We start from the raw sequence: 18,570 nt of genomic DNA, 5'->3' as shown, positions 1-18,570 counted from the left end.
TGTGTGTCTGTGTGTCTCTGTGTGTCTGTGTCTGTATGTGTGTCTCTGGTTGTGTGTCTGTGTCTCTCTGTGTGTATGTGTGTCTCTGTTTGTGCATCTGTGTCTCTGTGTGTGTGTCTGTGTCTGTATGTGTGTCTCTGTTTGTGTATCTGTAAGATGCTGGGGTTGGACCTCGGCACCACCTGCACACTAAACAGGTGCTCTGCTACTTGCTCCTGAGCTAAAACCCCAACCGTGTGCAGCAGTTAGAGTGTATCTCACTTCACAACACTCCTGTGCTTCCAGGAGCACTATTTTGTCATCAAGCCCATGGACCACTGCCTGCTGTGCGTGTGCGTGGTGCCCCTCCCTGACCAGCTCTGCAGAGATGACATCCTCCTGGGAGATGACGGGGGGTTTGTGAACAGGTTCACTGTAAACAGCGATGACTTTGGATTAAAGCAGGCAAAAACAAAGAAGAAATTACAGACCCAGGTCCTAGACTCCAAGAACTTTAAGAGGTAAGGACATCACGTGAATAATCCTCCCTTTGCTCTAACAATTGTGGACATCCTTCAGTTCTATAGGCATTGAGTGAAAAGAGATGCAAGACCCACAGTACTTTTCAGAGTTAAAGCTGCCTAATCTAGGCTTGGAGGGTCATACCTATAGACCCAGTATGGAAGCAGAGGCAGAGGAATCATGAGTTTGAGACTATCCTAGACTATATATTGAACTCCAGGTTAGCATGGGCTACATAGCAAGACTGTTTCAGTACATTTAAAAATGAAAGAAGACATACTTCTCATCTCAAGAAACTTCCAAGAAAATGAGGAAAGCATAATTAGTAACTGAAATTCAAGTGTTGTTGGCTATTAAAATCTATAGGTATCTGATAGACTGAGATAAACTAAAAAGTGACATTATGAAGAAACAGCAAAATGTATATTTGTGTGTTTATGATTACTTCCTGGCAACTGAATAAGAAACTTTCTATACATAAAAGCAATAGATACAGTTTTTTTAAAAAAAATAATTTGATAGATTTGACTGTCTGCCAAATTAAGTTTCCAAGACTTCAAAAGAGTAAATTTAAAAACTGAAATATACTGCAATAAATATTTGTTGCAAATATGAGAAACAAGGAGTTAGTATTCCTTCATTGAGCTCAGCATTCAATTAAAAACATTCTCCTGGGCTGAAGAGATGGCTCAATAGTTAGGAGCAGGTACTGCTCTTGCAGAGGACCGTGACCAAGGTGCCCATGCTGAGCAGCTCACAAATGCCTCTAATTTCAGCTCCAGAGGACCTGACTCCTTCTGGCCTCAGTTGGCACCTGCACCCACATTCACTGGTACATAGACATACACACTTATTATTATTTTAGTACTTATGTACACTCATGAATCATCTATTCATGACCTTTCCTCAGTACGATTGTTGCTGCATTGAATTGAGATTAGCCAGGTTGCTGGAACTCTAATAACACAGTCAGGAAGACCGCTCCATTTCATGCCCCCTCTATCTGGGCTGTGTTTTATCTGTTTTATATCTGTCCCTGTGTGGTGTGGTGTGCTGCCCTGAACACTATGGGTTCCTTATTTCATTCATGACAGGCACAGATAATAGAACCTTTTCCCCACTAAGAGGTGGGCCACTTGCCCAAAAGGTCCTCTGTCCATGGTCAGTTCCTCCACTTATTAGATGGGTATGTCAGCAATGAGAATGGGGCAGGGTGAGATGAATTATAAGCCAGGAAGGATAGTTAAATTTTGTAACCATCACAAAAGTTATACTGAAGTTGACATCCGCAGAATTTGTTCATTTTGAGTCAGTAAGGACATGGCCAGAAAACACTGATATATGGAACACTGTACAAATCAGGGAACTCACCAATATCAAGAGTTCACAATTAAACAAAATCTAGGACAGGGGGAAAAAAAAAAAAACGCCTCTCCTCTAGAGTATTCCCTTCCATGCTGCACAACACTCTGGAGTCTCAAATGTGTCTGTTCAAATAGAAGCCACATGATGCCCATTATGCTAAATCCATGTGGATGCTCAGAATTTTTTCATTAAAGTAAGAATAAGATGGCCAAAATTACACTGAGATCCTCCTAAATTGTTCTTTTCTGATTCGTTTCCTTTTTTTGTCATTGTGACAAAATATCTGAGAGATTAAGTTAGGGAAGGCAGGGTTTATTCTGCCCCTGGGTTTAGAATGGGTACAGCCCGTCATGATGAGGCATGCATGGTGGATGTATTCTGCCCCTGGGTTTAGAATGGGTGCAGCCCGTCATGATGAGGCATGCATGGTGGATGTATTCTGCCCCTGGGTTTAGAAGGGGTGCAGCCCATGATAATGAGGCACGCATGGTGGCAGGACCATAAGCTTGTCACACGTCTGCTGTCAGGGTCACGGATGCTGATGTTCATGCTTTTATGCCTGAATGCCAGCCCATGGAATGTGGTGTCACCCACATTCAGGGTGGTTCCTCCTCCCTCAACTAAACTTCTTTTCACATCGCATCTAGAGGTTCGTTTCCTAAGCGATTCTTAATCTAATCAAATTGAGTCACACCTTTGATTCTGAAGTCATAGCTCAAGATTTAACAAGAGCCTTGTAAAGTTATTTTTTTTTTTTACACTTTAAATATGCCAGACGAAGACCAGTGGAACTGCTGAACGTGGTGTGATGCGGAGGGCTCCAGCGCACCTGTAGACTTAGCGGAGATCACAGTTACAGCCTGATCCAAACCAAGTGAGATGCTAAACAGAAGAAAAGATGTGTCTAACGTAACAACCCCCCTTTCATCCCCAGTGTCAAGAGGAAGTTGCATAATGACTGGGTTATGAAAATCAGATACATTCCAGCTCTCAATTGCTTCGGATCCTGCTCCTTAGACAGTGTTCATTCATTGGTTTTGGAATCCTTGAAGAGACTTGAGGACAATTTGTAAGTACAACCGTGTATCTACGTGAGCGTTCTGGGACCTTCAGCAGTCTTAAAATGATAGGCCCACCGCAACCTTATAATGTTCAGAGTAGTTTTCAGAAATATCAGAAGTTAGCTGTCCCCTTGGGGGGGTGGCAGGGCTAATTAGACTTTTGGGTAAAGCAAAAGTCCGTCCTATACATGTAAATATGATACATGCTCTTCACAGGAGGCAAACCCAACTGTTGTTTAGTGGGGACTTGGGACAAAGCCCAGCTGGAGCACATGCCTAGCATTAGTGAGACCCTGGCTTCTATTCCCAGCACTCTAAAGAATCGTTTATTGGTCTAATGTATTGAAATAAGTCGATAGACCTGTATCTCTACTTTAAGCATTATTTTATTGGTAAAAGTTTACACTTCAGAATTGTCTTAGGTAGCCAGCAAACTATGCTTATAATCTGTATGTAGCCAATCATATTTTATCTATCATAAGCACACCAACGGGTGTTCTCATAGAACTGTGAGTTTGAGTAATATCGGACTCATTTTCAATCTGGTTAAATATTTTCTAATAACTAGTTATAGCATTTGAATTTTTTTAAAACTTTAAGATACTTATAATGGCAGATAAACTTCAAAAACATTCTAAGGGACAGAGGCTTAGCAAAAATTCTGTATATTGTGTAATTCCATTTATTTGACACACCTCAAAGGACAGATTTATAGAGACAAAATGTAGCTTCACTGTTTGTGTAGGGGTTGATGGCAGGAGCAGGAATCGCAAATGGGCACATGGGAAATTTCTAACGTGGAGTACCTTGTCTTAGTCAGGCTTCTATTGCTGTGATAAAACATCATGACCAAAACCAAGTTGCAGTGGGGAGGTGTTATTGCATCTTAGAGCTTGCAGTCCATCATCCAGGGAAGTCGTGATAGGAACCTGGGGGCGGATACTGATGCAGAGGCCATGGAGGAAAATACTGTTTACTGGTTTGTTCCACAGAGCTCGCTCAACCTGCTTTCTTATACACCCACAGGACCACTTGCTGCATCAGTAACTAGAATAAAAAAAAGTCCCACAGACTGGGAGTTAGGCAGACTCCCCAACAGGTAACCAGATAGAGAGGGGCTGTTACTAGGTGAACATATCATATAACTTTCACAGGTATATAATTTATGATACACCTGTATAACAATATGTTGTTTAATAAGTTTTGAATAAGTTTTATACTCGCTAGTTTCGTGTAAACTTGACACAAGTTAGAATCATGTGGGAAGAGGAAACCTCAATTAAGAAAATGCCCCCATCTGGGGGCCTGTGGGACACTTTGTTTTTTCTCTTTTTCCTTCCTCCCTTCCTCCCTTTCTCCCTTCCTTCCTTCCTTTCTTCATTTTGTAGTTGGAAAAGGCTTTTGTTAGGGGTGCCTAATAAAAATATCTACCTAATATTCTATCGAGTTAACTATTTCCTAATAACTTATAAGGAAGAACAACACACTCACACTTTCCCAGAAATCATGCAAGCAAGAGCATAACATAAAATATTTAGTACTGAGAAGAAAAAAGCAAAACCACCCAAAGACAAAGAACAAGCTTGGGATTCTGTGCACGTTATTTTTAAAATCACTCTTGAAGTATAAAGAACACCAGCACTTTTGACAGGAGCTCAAAGTGATGCTTGCCCACCAGCCTCTTTCAGGTCAATCTGGGATACATGAGACCCTATCTAAAGTAAATAAATTAATAAAAATAAAGAATTAAAACTTCCTCAGACAAACAAAAGAAAGGAAATTTGTTGTGCGTCGGCCTGCTTGCCGGGAATACAAGGAGAAGCTTTTCAAAGCAAGGGAAGATTTGTGTGGGAGACTGGTGTATTCATAAGAAGAAAATTATGAAGAAAAAAAGGTTAAAAAGACTTAATTTCCTTAATTTAAGTGATCTAATCAATTGGCATCTGTTACAATGTCAACGACATCCCTGATCATTTGTACACATATATACTCTTGTACATAAGTAAAAAGAAAGCAATAAGGGATTATAGAGAAAATTAGTATTGTTTTGTTATTATAAATTACTTATACTACTGTGAATTTGTGTACTATGTATGTCACAAACTGCAGGGAAACCTTAGGAAGAAGAAGAGAAAGGACGGGACTAGAAGGAAATTGTTGATATCCAAAGAAACAAAACAACAATCATGTACCTTAGTGATGAGAAATCAGCCAGACATAGATGTGCAGACATTCATAAATATAGAAATTAAAGTAAACAAAGATTGAAAGCATAAAAAGTGCAAATCCTTACGATGTTCAGTGACAACAAACCAGCAGAAAGGTAGAAAAAGAGTGGAAGACAAAAACAGAAAAACTACAAGGGCAATGAGTAGAAAATAATAAACATAGTAGATACAAATCTAGTATCAACAGTCACTTCAAATGTCAATAGTAAATGCCACAGCTAGGAGATAGAGGTTATCTGATGATTAAAAAAATCAAATATATATTGCTTACACGAAACACATTTTAATATATGTATATATTAATAAATATAAATAAATAAAATTTAAAAAACATATAATAGGTGAAAAAGGCCAATCAGAAATCAAAACATAAACAAAAGCAATCTCCAAGCTAATTTTTAGTGGAGGAATAAAAATAGATAGAAACTTAATAGAAGAGCCTATCATATCTCTCAGATGACTGATGACCTTACATTTTCTGTAAAAAAGAAAAATAATTGTAGGCTTCATGAAAGACCCACATTTTGTATTTTTTACTTAGAAGCTAAAAATCCTTATTTTGGTCTATAATATTATCATGCTGAGAGATTTAATTTAAAAGCTTCGCTGCATATTAAAAATAATTTTATTCCCTGACACTGAATCAATTTCCACAAATGTCATTTATATGATGTGATTAATTATAGAGTTTTATTTAGTTTCTGTAACACAATTAATTGCTAATGAGTGCATGCTGGCATTTTGCAGAAGTACATTTCTCAAGCACAAACTAATTAAGAAATAGATTTAACTGTGCATCCAATTTGATTTTATCCTATGCTGTAAATTCATAACGTGGCCATAGCCATGGAGAACAACCATGGCTGTGCATTGTGAAACATATGTGCTTCCACCCACAGGATTTGGGTCCTGGAACCCTGGCTAGGGATGATGAGGGAATGAAGACAGGAGCAGCACACAGCCACATGTAAAGTGGGGACCAGGTGGGGTTCTCTAATAGAACCGCCACAACCTGGATCCCTAGCACATTTTTCAGTTTACAGCACACGAAGAGGGGCTAGCTAGTTTGGGTAGAGGAGGTCTCTGTAGATGAGCAGTCTTAGGTTATAAACAGCCAGGAGGAGGAAGCTGCCTTTGCTAGTCTTTGTACACATGGATCAGTCCATAAACACTTATACATGGGCTCCCAAGAGAAGCTTTGCCATTTTCTTTTAATTCTGGACCAATGAGTAATGTTTTTGCTCATTTCCCATGGGCCAATTGGTCCTGGAATCCTTGACAGGCCACACCTATGTCAAGATACACATTTATTCAGAATTTCGCTCATTCGAGGTTTCTTCCATTTTCTACACACATGGAATCATAACAGACCCTTGTGGTCCTGTGGAAGACGTACTTTCTCTCATTTAGCTTTCATTTCCAAAGAGAGCAAATTTGGAGCCACAATATTACCACTGCTGATAATCCCAGGCCTCTTTGGGGTCATTACAACAAGTGATGTGGCACCCAGAGGCACACTGTGATCCTGTAGGGCAGTTCGTAATCCAAAACATAACCATCATTCAACAAGTATTTAGCAAACATGTTTCACTCATGACCTTTGCTCTAAGTGCTTTAAATCTAAGTGAAAAATCATCTCTGGACATGAAATCAGGAATATTCTGTAGAACTAGCCCTCATCAACTGAGTGTTAAGAAGTTTGGCAAGCCTTTGTCAAACACTGCTATGGCTAAAAGTTAAATGATGCAAATTCACAATCCAATTATATTAAAAACAAAGGTAAGACAAATCCCAAGCCCAACTTATTGCCTCCCATTTAGTTTACTGTAATCTACAATTAACTTCTTGATTTTTTTCATCTCCAGAAAGTATAAATACCATACAATATAGTTCTGTATCTTTTACCAACTAATGTGCAAGGCTATCATTGCTGGTGTGGAATTAGCTATGATGGGAATAAGATATTTTTGCAGAGTACTGCAGACACCAGGCAGCAATGGCTCTGTCCCAACTTTGGTGCCAGATGTAAACATTTACCAGCACACGGGCACACCAGCACGTAGGTAGATAACCATCTATGTCCAGCACACAGGAACACCAGCACATAGGTAGATAACCATCTATGTGTGTTAAGGACAATGGCATGGTTTATGAATACACAGAAAAGTTCAGAAATGGAAATGATAAGTGCTAGCTTTCTGCAAAGCCCAGAGAGGTGAAGATCTCTTCCAGCATGCGCTAGGATGAAAGAAGAATAGATGAACCCATTTAGCCATGATTTTTATCAACAAGAAAAGTTACAGCAGCCAAAACAAACACATTGCATAGGAAGAACCTAGCTCTTCCTTCTTAAGGAAGATGTTGTATTATTTAGGGTTGTTCCCTATTGTCAATGATAACATGATAAAGTAGAAATAAAAACCTTCATGTTCTAGTTCTGTTTCTGCTGCAGTGGCAAACTTTCTGTATTCTCTTAGAGTTCAGAGCCCAGCCTGCGAGATGGTGCTGTCTGCAGTGGGCTTAAGTCCTCCTTCAAAACTCTCAAACCAATCTCCGCCAGACATGCCCTCAGGCAAATCTGATTAATAATAATTACTCAATTGATTCTAGGTTGTGGCAAGTTGACATGTAAAGCTAACCAGGACAGTTAGCTGCAACAACATTGGCAGGTCCTCACCCTCCGCTTAGACTTACCTCTTCAGAAACTCCAGCATCAGTGTCTCAAACCTCTGTTCCTTGTTATTGAAGGCTTCAATCTCACTATAACCACCAAGCAACCCCACTGAACTCTGTTATTCTGTTATATCACATTTCACCGAGCATCTCCCTAATTGCCTTTCCGCACTGCCTATGAGGTTAGGCACATGAGAGCATATCTCATCATTGGACTTGGCACACACCCCTGACTGCCCACGGTATTTCTCAACCAAATCCCAGCCCCTTTTCTCAGCAGAGCCCCAAGCCTCCACTCCAGCCTCTCCAGATACGGATCTGCTTCCTCAAATTAGAGCATGGATTAGAAAAAAGTAGGTGGAAAATGGAAGATCAACTGAGAAAGATATGATTTTTTTTAATTATAAGGATTTGATTTTAACCAGTGGAGGGAGATAAGGAGAGAGAACAGCTTTTTCCTATAATTTTTCAGAACTGATAACCTACAGGAGAAAAGAAATAAATGGGAGAGACAGGTTTTATTTTCTAAATCCTTAGCATTTACTGTATGTCTATTATAGACCAAGCCCAATTGCAAGCACTAATGTAGTAGTATACAAAAAACATTGCAGGGTATTCCCTGCTGTTGCCCTTGGTTACCCCACAAGCAGAAGGTAAGTCCCTGTTGCTGAAGACATCATGCTTTTACTTCAGAAACAGGGCCCAGATGTCCCTGAACTAAAACCTACCTACCTGAACGCCTCCTCTCTGAGGACTAGCTTTCAAACTAGCTATGCAAACTTCTAAAGTAGGGCAGTTAACATTCTTACCCAGCTAAACCACCGGTGAATCACAGCAATGGCCAGCATGGCACTATAGCCCTAAGAGTGCAATAGTAGCTCACACACTGTGGACAGTACCCAACAGCTCTTTAATTTAACCTAAAGGCTGATGGGAGAAAGCCCATGAGACCTTGACCCTACACAAAGAGCTAGAAGCAGCTAAGGGATGCTAAGAGTAGGAAACACAGTAATCCCTGGGGACAAGCACACCAATTGGTTATCCAATACCAAATGGTCAGCCCCCAAAACACGCAGACAAATAACGTTATACAGACTGTAACGAGTTGTATTGAGACATATTTATGCACATACATAGATATATGTAATGACAATTAGTGTAAAAAGAGACCATGAATTTGAAAGAGAGAAAGGAGGCCTATACACAGAAGGTTTGGAGAGAAAAAAAAAGGAAAAGAAGAAACAATCTAATTATATTATAATCTCAGGCTAGCCGATGGTAGTGTACACCTTTAATCCCAGCACTCAGGAGGCAGAAACAGGAACTCTCTATGAGTTCGAGGCCAGCCTAGTCTACAGAGAGAGTTCCAGGACAAGATCCAAAGCTACAGAGAAACCCTGCCTCACAAAAAAAGAAATATCAATCTCAAAAATAAAAGAAATATTTTAAAAAGACTAACTCTTGGAGCTCATGCTCTTGTGGGAAAGGCAGACGGCCAAACAATGTTAACTAAGTGACAGAAATGAAGTAGCATTGGGGTGGAGGGTAATGGGAGGCAATGTTTTGACAGGGTGATCAGGAGAGACTGTTCTTAGGAGAAAATTGCTTAAGCAGATATCTTTATGATTGGGGCACTGACTTTTACAAAGATTTAGATAGAGGGTTTTTTTTTGTTTTTGGCTTTTTTAAAAACTGTCTCTTTTCATTTTATATACCAATCCCAGTTCCCATCCCCTCCTCTCCTCGCATTCCTTCCACTAATGGTGAGCTCCCATTAGCTCAGGTAGACTGTTTCAGTGGGTGTACCCATCATGGTCTTGACCTCTTTGCTCATATTCTCACTCCTCCCACTCTTCAACTGAACTTTGGGAGCTCAGTCCAGTGCTCTGATATGGATCTCTGCCTCTGTTTCCATCAGTTGCGGTCATCCACCATGATCAAATTGGTTTCATCCCAGAGATGCAGGGCTGGTTCAACATATGGAAATTTATCAATGTAATCCATCATATAAATAATCTGGAAGAAAAAAATATGATCATTTAATTAGTTGCTGAAAAAGCATTTGACAAAATCCAACACCCTTCTTGATAAAGGTCCTGGAGAGGTCAGGGATACAAGGAAATTACCTAAATATAATAAAAGCAATATACAGCAAGCCAACAGCCAGCATCAAATTAAATGGAGAGAAACTCAAAGTGATTCCACTAAAATCAGGAACAAGACAAAGCTGTCCACTCTCTCCATATCTCTTCAACATAGTTCTTGATGCTTTGGCAAAAGCAATAAGACAACAAAAGGAGATCAAGAAGATTCAAATAGGAAAGGAAGAAGTCAATCTTTTCTCTTTTTCTTATTTCTCTTTTCAGAAATATAAGATTAATCTTAGTAGAAATGTATTACCATTTTCACTAGATTATTTGGCAGCAGCAGATAGCATCCCTCAGACCTGGTCTTTAAATGTCTTAAACAGACTAGCTGCAAAGTTACACCCTCCAAGCACACCGCGGTGTTTGCTGCAAAGAGCGTTTGTTTCACAATAGTCAGGAGTTTTGTCTTCCAGATGGATCCTGAACTTCCTAGCATTTACTGTCTCTCTTGGAATTTTGTAGGTGGTGGTTAAATCTCTGCTGATTACAGCTAGAGTCAGGAAGCAGGGAGATAAAAATATTCAGACAATCTCAGCAAACAAGGCTCCTTGATCCATCAGGTGCTCCAGAAACCTCTGAGCTGCTTGCTCTTCTCTCTCTCTCTCTCTCTCTCTCTCTCTCTCTCTCTCTCTCTCTCTCCCCAAATCTAGATGCTGAAGAGGTTTCTCAAGTGATGCTTGTGAGCATGTTTTCCATGGGGGAGCCGTCACAAGAGCACAGCAAGCGCACAGTTGGATTCCTCCATTCTGAGTGCAACATGCTCCTATTTCTGCAATTTCCTATGATGAGGCTTCAGATGAAAGTGCAGCTAGACAAACACATAATTGGTCAGCTGTTAAAAATAGGAGTCGGCAGGAAAGGAAACTCTCAAAAAATTTTAATTCCAGAAATGATTAGCATAGTGCTTAAAATTTTGTGCAGAGCTTTCAGGAACTGAGCTATGTTCCAGGAAGCTGATGGCAGTCTGCAATTAATTGCCACATAGCATGCTGTCCTGGTGTAGCATATACGCTGAGCCTCTAACTCCTGCACAGCCTGGCAGTTTCAACAGGTGAGCGAGCAACCGCTGAACATTACCTTTTCTAAGTTGCTCACTTGAGAGGCAGAGTCTTACAGAGGACAGATGACAGTATTGTTCCATAAGCTCGCTATTGAATGGGATGGTTCCGGTATCTGTCCCGGCACTCATCCCATGACTGTTGGTACAACTTAGCCTTAGTTTTCCCCTCCATGAATGGCAATGAAGGCATTTACAGGCGTAAAGTCATTTTGATTAACTGTTGTGAAGGACTTGGTTTGATTCCTGGAACTCTGAGTGCTCAATAGACTTCTCCTCCTTTCTCCTGTTAACCTAAGAACTAAGGTACTAAAATAAAAAACATCTTTAAAAGTTAAAATTGAATACCGTCATAGTCCTGTACTGCTTCTGGCTTCATGTTCCCAGATCTCAAGCACGAATCAGAAAATAAATTGGCCAAGGGCCAAATCTAGTGGGCCAGCAGCATTCATAGCAGCAGCAAACTAAGAATGATTTTTACATTTTAAAATATTTAGTCTGTTTTCCATTGCTGTTACACGTACCTGGGATCAATATAAAAGAAAAATGGGCTATTATGGCTTGCAATTTTGGAAGTTTCAGTCCATGAGGGTTTGGTCCTGTTACTTTTGGACTTGCTATACCATACCATGGTGGCAGGAGTCTGTGGCAGGGAGGCACACGGTGGAGGAACCTGTTCACTCACCTAATGGCCGTCATGAAGCAGCTCAAGGAAGAGGATTTAGGCATCCCGACCTCCAGATATTTGGCCTTGTCTTTTGCAGGTTCTATTACCTCTCAATTCATTGTAACTTAGGGCTAAGTCTTTATCCCATGGGCCTTTGGGAAATACCCAAGCTAAAACAGGGAACCTAGAGATTGTGCGGCTCGGTGAGTAGTCTGTCATTACATATCAGTTACTCTGGACAAATAGATTTGTAAGCAATTTAGAATGAGCCCATTAAACATAATTTATTTATAAGTTGCAATTAACATTTCCCATCTAATTTTGTTTTCCAGGCCTGTCAGAGAATTTGCCATGCCAAGAGGAGCAAACACATTCTGCTACTGCGTTAAGGCAAATGTGATTGTCACTGGAGGTAAGAGGACTGTTTCCATCACGGGTAATTCCGGGTCTCACAGAGCTCTCTGTGTTTTACGACCAGCAATAACTTTCTAGAACAATTTGAATGTTGTCTATTCCATATATTGCAGCTTCTGGGCATGACAGCACACTAACAAGCCTTCCTTCAGGGCTAGTGCGGTCACAGATCTTGGAGGAGAACCTACAACCACCATTTTTCTAAAACAACATTTCTAAACTGCATCCTATACATTTGTCTTCATACCCACAGATAAGATGAGTCCTCACCCTTATCAAGGAAATTCTCTTTGCAAAAGGTGGAGACCATTTCAGAAACCTACCAAGTCAAAAGGCAGAGTCGTGGAGTCCAGTCCCAGCAGATATAAAACATGCCTACACCTAAGCTCAGGGGACACTGAGGAAGCGGGGGGAGAAAGACTGTAAGAGCCAGAGGACCAGGACGTGTGCTGTGAGATGTGTAATATCAGAAGCTAACCCGTAAAGTCTCACCAATGTGACTGCCTAACCATGAACTGAAGGACAATAGTGACATGCCGGGGTGGAGAGGAGAAAGCCCACAAGGCCTCCATCCTGCCCAAAGAACTACAGGGCAACTAGGGAATGCCAGGAGTGGGAGAAATTGTCTTCTCTAGAGAAGAACATAGCAACTGGTTCCCCAATAGCAAATGGTCAGCCCCCCAAATACATATGAGTAACATTACTTAGACTGAGAAGGTTATATTTAGGAATATATATATATTTTTGTTAATTGTTGTTATCTGCATATATATATAAAGATAATATGAATTTGAAAGAGAGCAAAAGAAGGTATGTGAAAAGGTCTCGGGAAGGAAAATAAAGATATAAGTGATATAATTATAGTATAATCCCAAATTTTAAAAAGGTCTTCCTTAACCAAAGAATATATTAAACTAACTTTCCTCTGCTTTAATGTTGCTTCATAGTTTGCCTTTACAGTTTTAACCCTTCTGGAATGCATTTTTTTTTGTCTGTGTGAAACTATGAGTTCCCCAATTTGAAAGGAGTCCTGCGGATTCTGTAGGCAGAATGACACCTATATATTGTCTGGGAGAGATAGCTTAAAATTGTTCAAATCCCCAAAAGGTACCTCTGATCAGAAAGATCAGAAACCCATAGCCAGCAATGACAGCAAAGGCCAAGATCAGAACCTTGGAGAATGCAAACTTTCAGTGGATAGTAAGGTAGAAGATGGGAACAGCCCTTTGCCAAGAGCAAAGGAAGGATGACAATATGGAAAGTTGGAGGATATCACTGTCGTTAGGGATGCAGGCTCCTTGGCTCTACTGTGATATCTTTGAGTCCAAGCTGTGGAATCAGGCTGTGTGTAAATCCACCAGCAGGCTGTGTTACTTTCCCCAAGTTTCAATCTCACCTTTGAGTGGAGTAGTGATACTACTTGCTTATAGGATTAATTATAATATTTATATTAGTTCAAGGGTTAGGAGTGGTAATACACACCAATAATCCAAGCATTTAGGGGTCATAGACTGGATAAGCAGGGGTTTTAGGATATCCTATGCTAAAATAGACCCTGTCTCAAAAGTAATTCAAATAAGGCACTTAGCAGAGTATCCCATGGTACAGCACTTAATAGCTACTTGTTACTAATAATACCAATAAGAAAAGGTGTGCATTTTATATGGTAACGTTTAGAATTGATTAAGACAATGAATGCATACCTAGAACTAATAGGTTCTTGATAAATGCTAGTTCTGGGAGCCAGTGAGATGATTCGGTGGATAAGGGAACTCTGTGCCAAACCTGACCACCGGAGTTCAATCCCAGACCCAAATGATGGCAGAAGAGAACAGGCTTGCACAGGTGGTCCTCTGACCTCCACGTGTGTCCTATGATACATGTGCCCACTCAAAAACTTTTTCTTGTTTATTTTTTTTAGTTGTTGAAAAAAAAATTTCCGCCTCCTCCCCGTTTCCCATTTCCCTCCCTCTCCTCCCACACATCGCCCCTCCCCCTCTCCTCCCCCCCCACTCCATTCCCCCTCCCTCTCGAGAATGAAGAGCAGTCCAGATTCCCTGCCCTGCAGGAAGTCCAATAAAGTAAAATATATTTAAAAATAAATGTTAGCCCAATCCATTCCACTACATAAGTAAAATCACTTTGGTAGTGACTTTGTTGAGATGAAAGTCTTGAGGCACTTCTACCACTGAGTGTAAACATCTATACACTTTGCGGTGGTTTGAATGCAAATTAGGAGGTGTGGCCTTATTGGAGTAGGTACAGCCTTGTTGCAGGAAGTGGCCACTGGGGGCAGGTTTTCAGGTTTCAGATGCTCAAGCCAGACCCAGTGTCACTCTCCTGCTGCCTGTGAATCTGGATGTAGAACTCTCATTTCCTTCTCCAGCACCATGTCTGCCTGCATACTGCCATGCTTTCTGCCATGCTGATAATGGACTAAACCTCTGAACTGTAAGCCAACCCCAATTAAATGCTTTCCTTTATAAGAGTTGCCATGGAGGTTAGCAAAAGTAGAGCAGCGTGACTGACTAGCAGCTAGCTAGTGCTTTCCAGCATGCATGACTTAATGAATTCCTACAGTTGTGGAGACTAGAAAATGGAAATTCTCCATAACTGCAAATATCCTCTCGTGGGGACAATACCCTTGTTGGTTAGTGACCCAGCCATGAGCCGAGCCTCTAAACTGTGTGTGCCGCTGCTGACTGTTCTGCTCAGCACAGCTGCCTGAGTTGAGTGTACCAGGACACTTGATGAGCTTGGTCACAACAGGAGTTCTTCAGGAAACAAACAAACAACATGTCAAACAAACAAATACCCACCATGACTGGGTACTTTTATGGACTGTGGTGGTGAATGCCTTTAATCCCAGCACTCCGGAGGCAGAGGCGAGCCTGGTCTACAGAGTGAATTCCATGAAAGCCAGGGCTACACAGAGAAACCCTGTCTTAAAAAGCCAAAGCAAGCAAACAAACAATAACAAAAAAAAGAACTTATGACTTGCAACCTCCAAAAACCAACAACAACAATGATAACAACAAAACAAAACCCTTAAATTTTCTGAGCATCATTTGCTGACTACCACAATTTTCTTTTTTTTTTTTAAGTGCCCGGACTATATTTTTTTTAATTTATTTATTTATTAAGGATTTCTGCCTCCTCCCGGCCACCGCCTCCCATTTCCCTCCCCCTCCCCCGATCAAGTCCCTCTCCCTCATCTGCTTGAAGAGCAATCAGGGTTCCCTGACCTGTGGGAAGTCCAAGGACCGCCCACCTCCATCCAGGTTTAGTAAGTTGAGCATCCAAACTGCCTAGGCTCCCCCAAAGCCAGTATGTGCAGTAGGATCAAAAACCCATTGCCATTGTTCTTGAGTTCTCAGTAGTCCTCATTGTCTGCTATGTAAGTCCGGTTTTATCCCATGCTTTTTCAGACCCAGGCTAGCTGGTCTTGGTGAATTCCTGAAAGATCATCCCCATTGTCTCAGTGTGTGGGTGTACCCCTTGCGGTCCTGAGTTCCTTGCTCGTGCTCCCCCTCCTTCTGCTCCTGATTTGGACCTTGAGATTTCTGTCCGGTGCTCCAATGTGGGTCTCTGTCTCTGTCTCCTTTCATCGCCTGATGAAGGTTAATATTCAGGGGGATGCCTATATGTTTGTCTTTGGATTCACCTTCTTATTTAGCTTCTCTAGGATCGTGAATTATAAGCTCACTGTCCTTTATTTATGGCTAGAAACCAAATATGAGTGAGTACATCCCATGTTCCTCTTTTTGGGTCTGGCTTACCTCACTCAGGATAGTGTTTTCTATTTCCATCCATTTGTACGCAAACTTCAAGAATTCCTTGTTTTTTATTGCTGAGTAATACTCTAATATGTATATATTCCATACTTTCTTCATCCATTCTTCCATTGAAGGGCATCTAGGTTGTTTCCAGGTTCTGGCTATTACAAACAATGCTGCTATGAACATAGTTGAGCATATACTTTTGTTGTATGATAGGGCCTCTCTTGGGTATATTCCCAAGAGCAGTATTGCTGGGTCAAGGGGTAGGTTGATCCCGAATTTCCTGAGGAACCGCCACACTGCTTTCCAAAGTGGTTGCACGAGTTTGCATTCCCACCAGCAATGGATGAGTGTACCCCTTTCTCCACACCCTCTCCAGCAAAGGCTATCATTGGTGTTTTTCATTTTAGCCATTCTGACAGGTGTGAGATGGTATCTTATAGAAGAGAAAGTGGGAAGTACCACAATTTCCTTAACCCAATATTATCATCATTTATTATTTCAAGAATTAAGCACCTCATTTGGAATGATCCAAGCATCAAAGTCCAGGTCTCTGAGTGCTGTATACATTTTTTTCCACGTTATATTTAGCAAATACCATTCTGCAACTGTTAAGGATGAGAAGCTAGGGACCGATCCATCAGGCTGTCATCCTGACCCTCGAGAATTCAAAGTTTAATAACTGGGGAGAGACAATTCTAGACAGCTCCGCTACAACGCATATGTGAGTCAACAGATGAAGCTGGTGAGGCTAGCGCAAGACTATGAGGCATTGTACATCTCAAGAGCTCGGTATCCTGTGGCCTGTCTGCCCATTCTGGTGGCGTCACACACTGTACAAGGACTCTATGGTGTCTACAGAAGCAGTAGAACCTGCTCTGGAGGTAGACAAGGAAGACTGTTTTCTCCACAGAGCACACAGGCAAAGGCTGTCCTGAAAACAATCGAATGTGTTGCAGTATGATCAGTGAGCAACTAATACTTTTCACCATGCATAATTGCTGGAACTGTTGTAGTTAATAGACTCTACTGGTAAAAAGTGCAAATTCTCAGGAACTACCGACAAGTCAGTCACTGAAAACATGGCCCCGCGGCAATACTCTTATTGACTGGTGACTCAGCCAAGAGCCTTGCTCCTTGTACAGCCTGTGCTGCTGGTGACTCAGGCAACGGTTCTTTGATGTACTCTTCTTCTTCGTGCAATACACAATCCCCAGACTTTCTTCCATGGAGAGCCCCAACTCACCTGGCAGTAGTATCACCCACTTCAGGGATGCCACAGCCAATGTTATCAGTACTTGTGGGCCAGAGGGACAGATTTCTGAGCATGTCTAGTAATATCACACCTCTTGGCTCCTGCTGACGAAAGGTAAAGAGGGAGAAATTCCAAAAATGAATTATTGGAATTATTGCTTTGAAACATGGGACTGAACCCCTGAAGGTTTCCTCCTTGCTATAAAGATGTAAGCTTGCTCTCTTCTCTCACTAAAGTAACCTTGCCTTCTCAGAGCTCACAACCATAAAATAGAGCTGAACTGAATCTTGAAGTTCATTATTTTACACATGAGGAAACAAAGAAAGCCATTAGCCACAAGCTGAGCATCTAGTCAGCCGGTGGAGCTGAGGTTGAATCAACTATCCTTGCCCTCAGTCTTGTTTTCTCTCTTCTGGGCCACTGTGATCCTGAGCATCAGGATGCTCCCCGACCCTTCCCTCTGTGATCTGAGCCAGCTTATTTAATCAAAAGTGGCCCTGGGACTGAGTGACGCACAGCAGAGATGAGTCTGCTGAAAGAAAGAAAAGCGTGTCTTTGATGAGTAGCTTTGTTTAAACCCTGCCCCAGAAAAAGGGAAAGAGAGAGAATGAGTTAAATATAAAACACAACGGTGAATCAACTTCTTAGAACTATAATTTATAATATAAATGGTATAAATAACACATCATATTGAACAGAGTGATTTGATTATTCATATTTGAACTTGCCTATAAATCCTTTCACTCTAAATATTTCATGCTTGCCTTATGGCTGTATTAGATTATAAACACTTCAAATCAGGGACCATACTTCATCTGTGTGTAGAAGCTTCTCCCAATCTCCCTAAACGTTTTGTAGAATATATTATGCAAAGCAGGGGCTTAGAATAATCATACTAGTGGTGGTAACGTCCAGTGAACAATAAGGATCTGTTCAGTTAGATATGTATGAGCTCATTTATTCTCACAAGAAAATTATACTATGAGTTAATTGCACGAGTAGAGCAAGATACTCAGTTATAGAGCTAATAATATACCTAGTAAACATATGGAGTGAAATCTAGTAAGCATACTAGATTTGAAATTGAAACACAGTAGTAACTTAGCAAGCAATAATCATGTACTTGTTATTTGTCAAGCATCACCACAAATGACTAATCCAAGGTTTATTGTGTAAATAACAGACAATCAACTATAATTATAGGGTTAGTGCTGCAGAAGGCTGATGCCTAGAGAACATGGGAAAAGAACTGGTAACTTCATCAGGGACGAGGAATGGAGATTAGGAGAAGCAGTGTCGAGGAATCCAGAGTTCAAAAGCATATGACTACTTTCTTCTTCTTCTTCTTCTTCTTCTTCTTCTTCTTCTTCTTCTTCTTCTTCTTCTTCTTCTTCTTCTTCTTCTTCTTCTTCTTCTTCCTCTT

General features: G+C 40.9%; 1 protein-coding gene across 1 annotated transcript in view; it reads left to right on the top strand.

Moving 5' to 3' along the window:
- The window catches only part of Wdr64 (WD repeat domain 64), a 98,784-nt gene that overhangs the window by 29,307 nt on the left and 50,907 nt on the right, over window positions 1-18,570 (top strand). The window contains exons 7-9 of the mRNA XM_005368524.3: window positions 286-500; window positions 2,801-2,935; window positions 12,032-12,111. Coding sequence (XP_005368581.1) covers window positions 286-500; window positions 2,801-2,935; window positions 12,032-12,111 — 430 coding nt within the window. The remainder of the gene's footprint in view (window positions 1-285; window positions 501-2,800; window positions 2,936-12,031; window positions 12,112-18,570) is intronic.

The sequence above is a fragment of the Microtus ochrogaster genome, unplaced genomic scaffold, assembly GCF_000317375.1.
Source record: "Microtus ochrogaster isolate Prairie Vole_2 unplaced genomic scaffold, MicOch1.0 UNK35, whole genome shotgun sequence".
Taxonomy (NCBI): Eukaryota; Metazoa; Chordata; class Mammalia; order Rodentia; family Cricetidae; genus Microtus; species Microtus ochrogaster.
The sequence above is the reverse complement of the archived record's forward strand: the minus strand, read 5'-3'. Positions and strand labels throughout refer to the sequence as shown.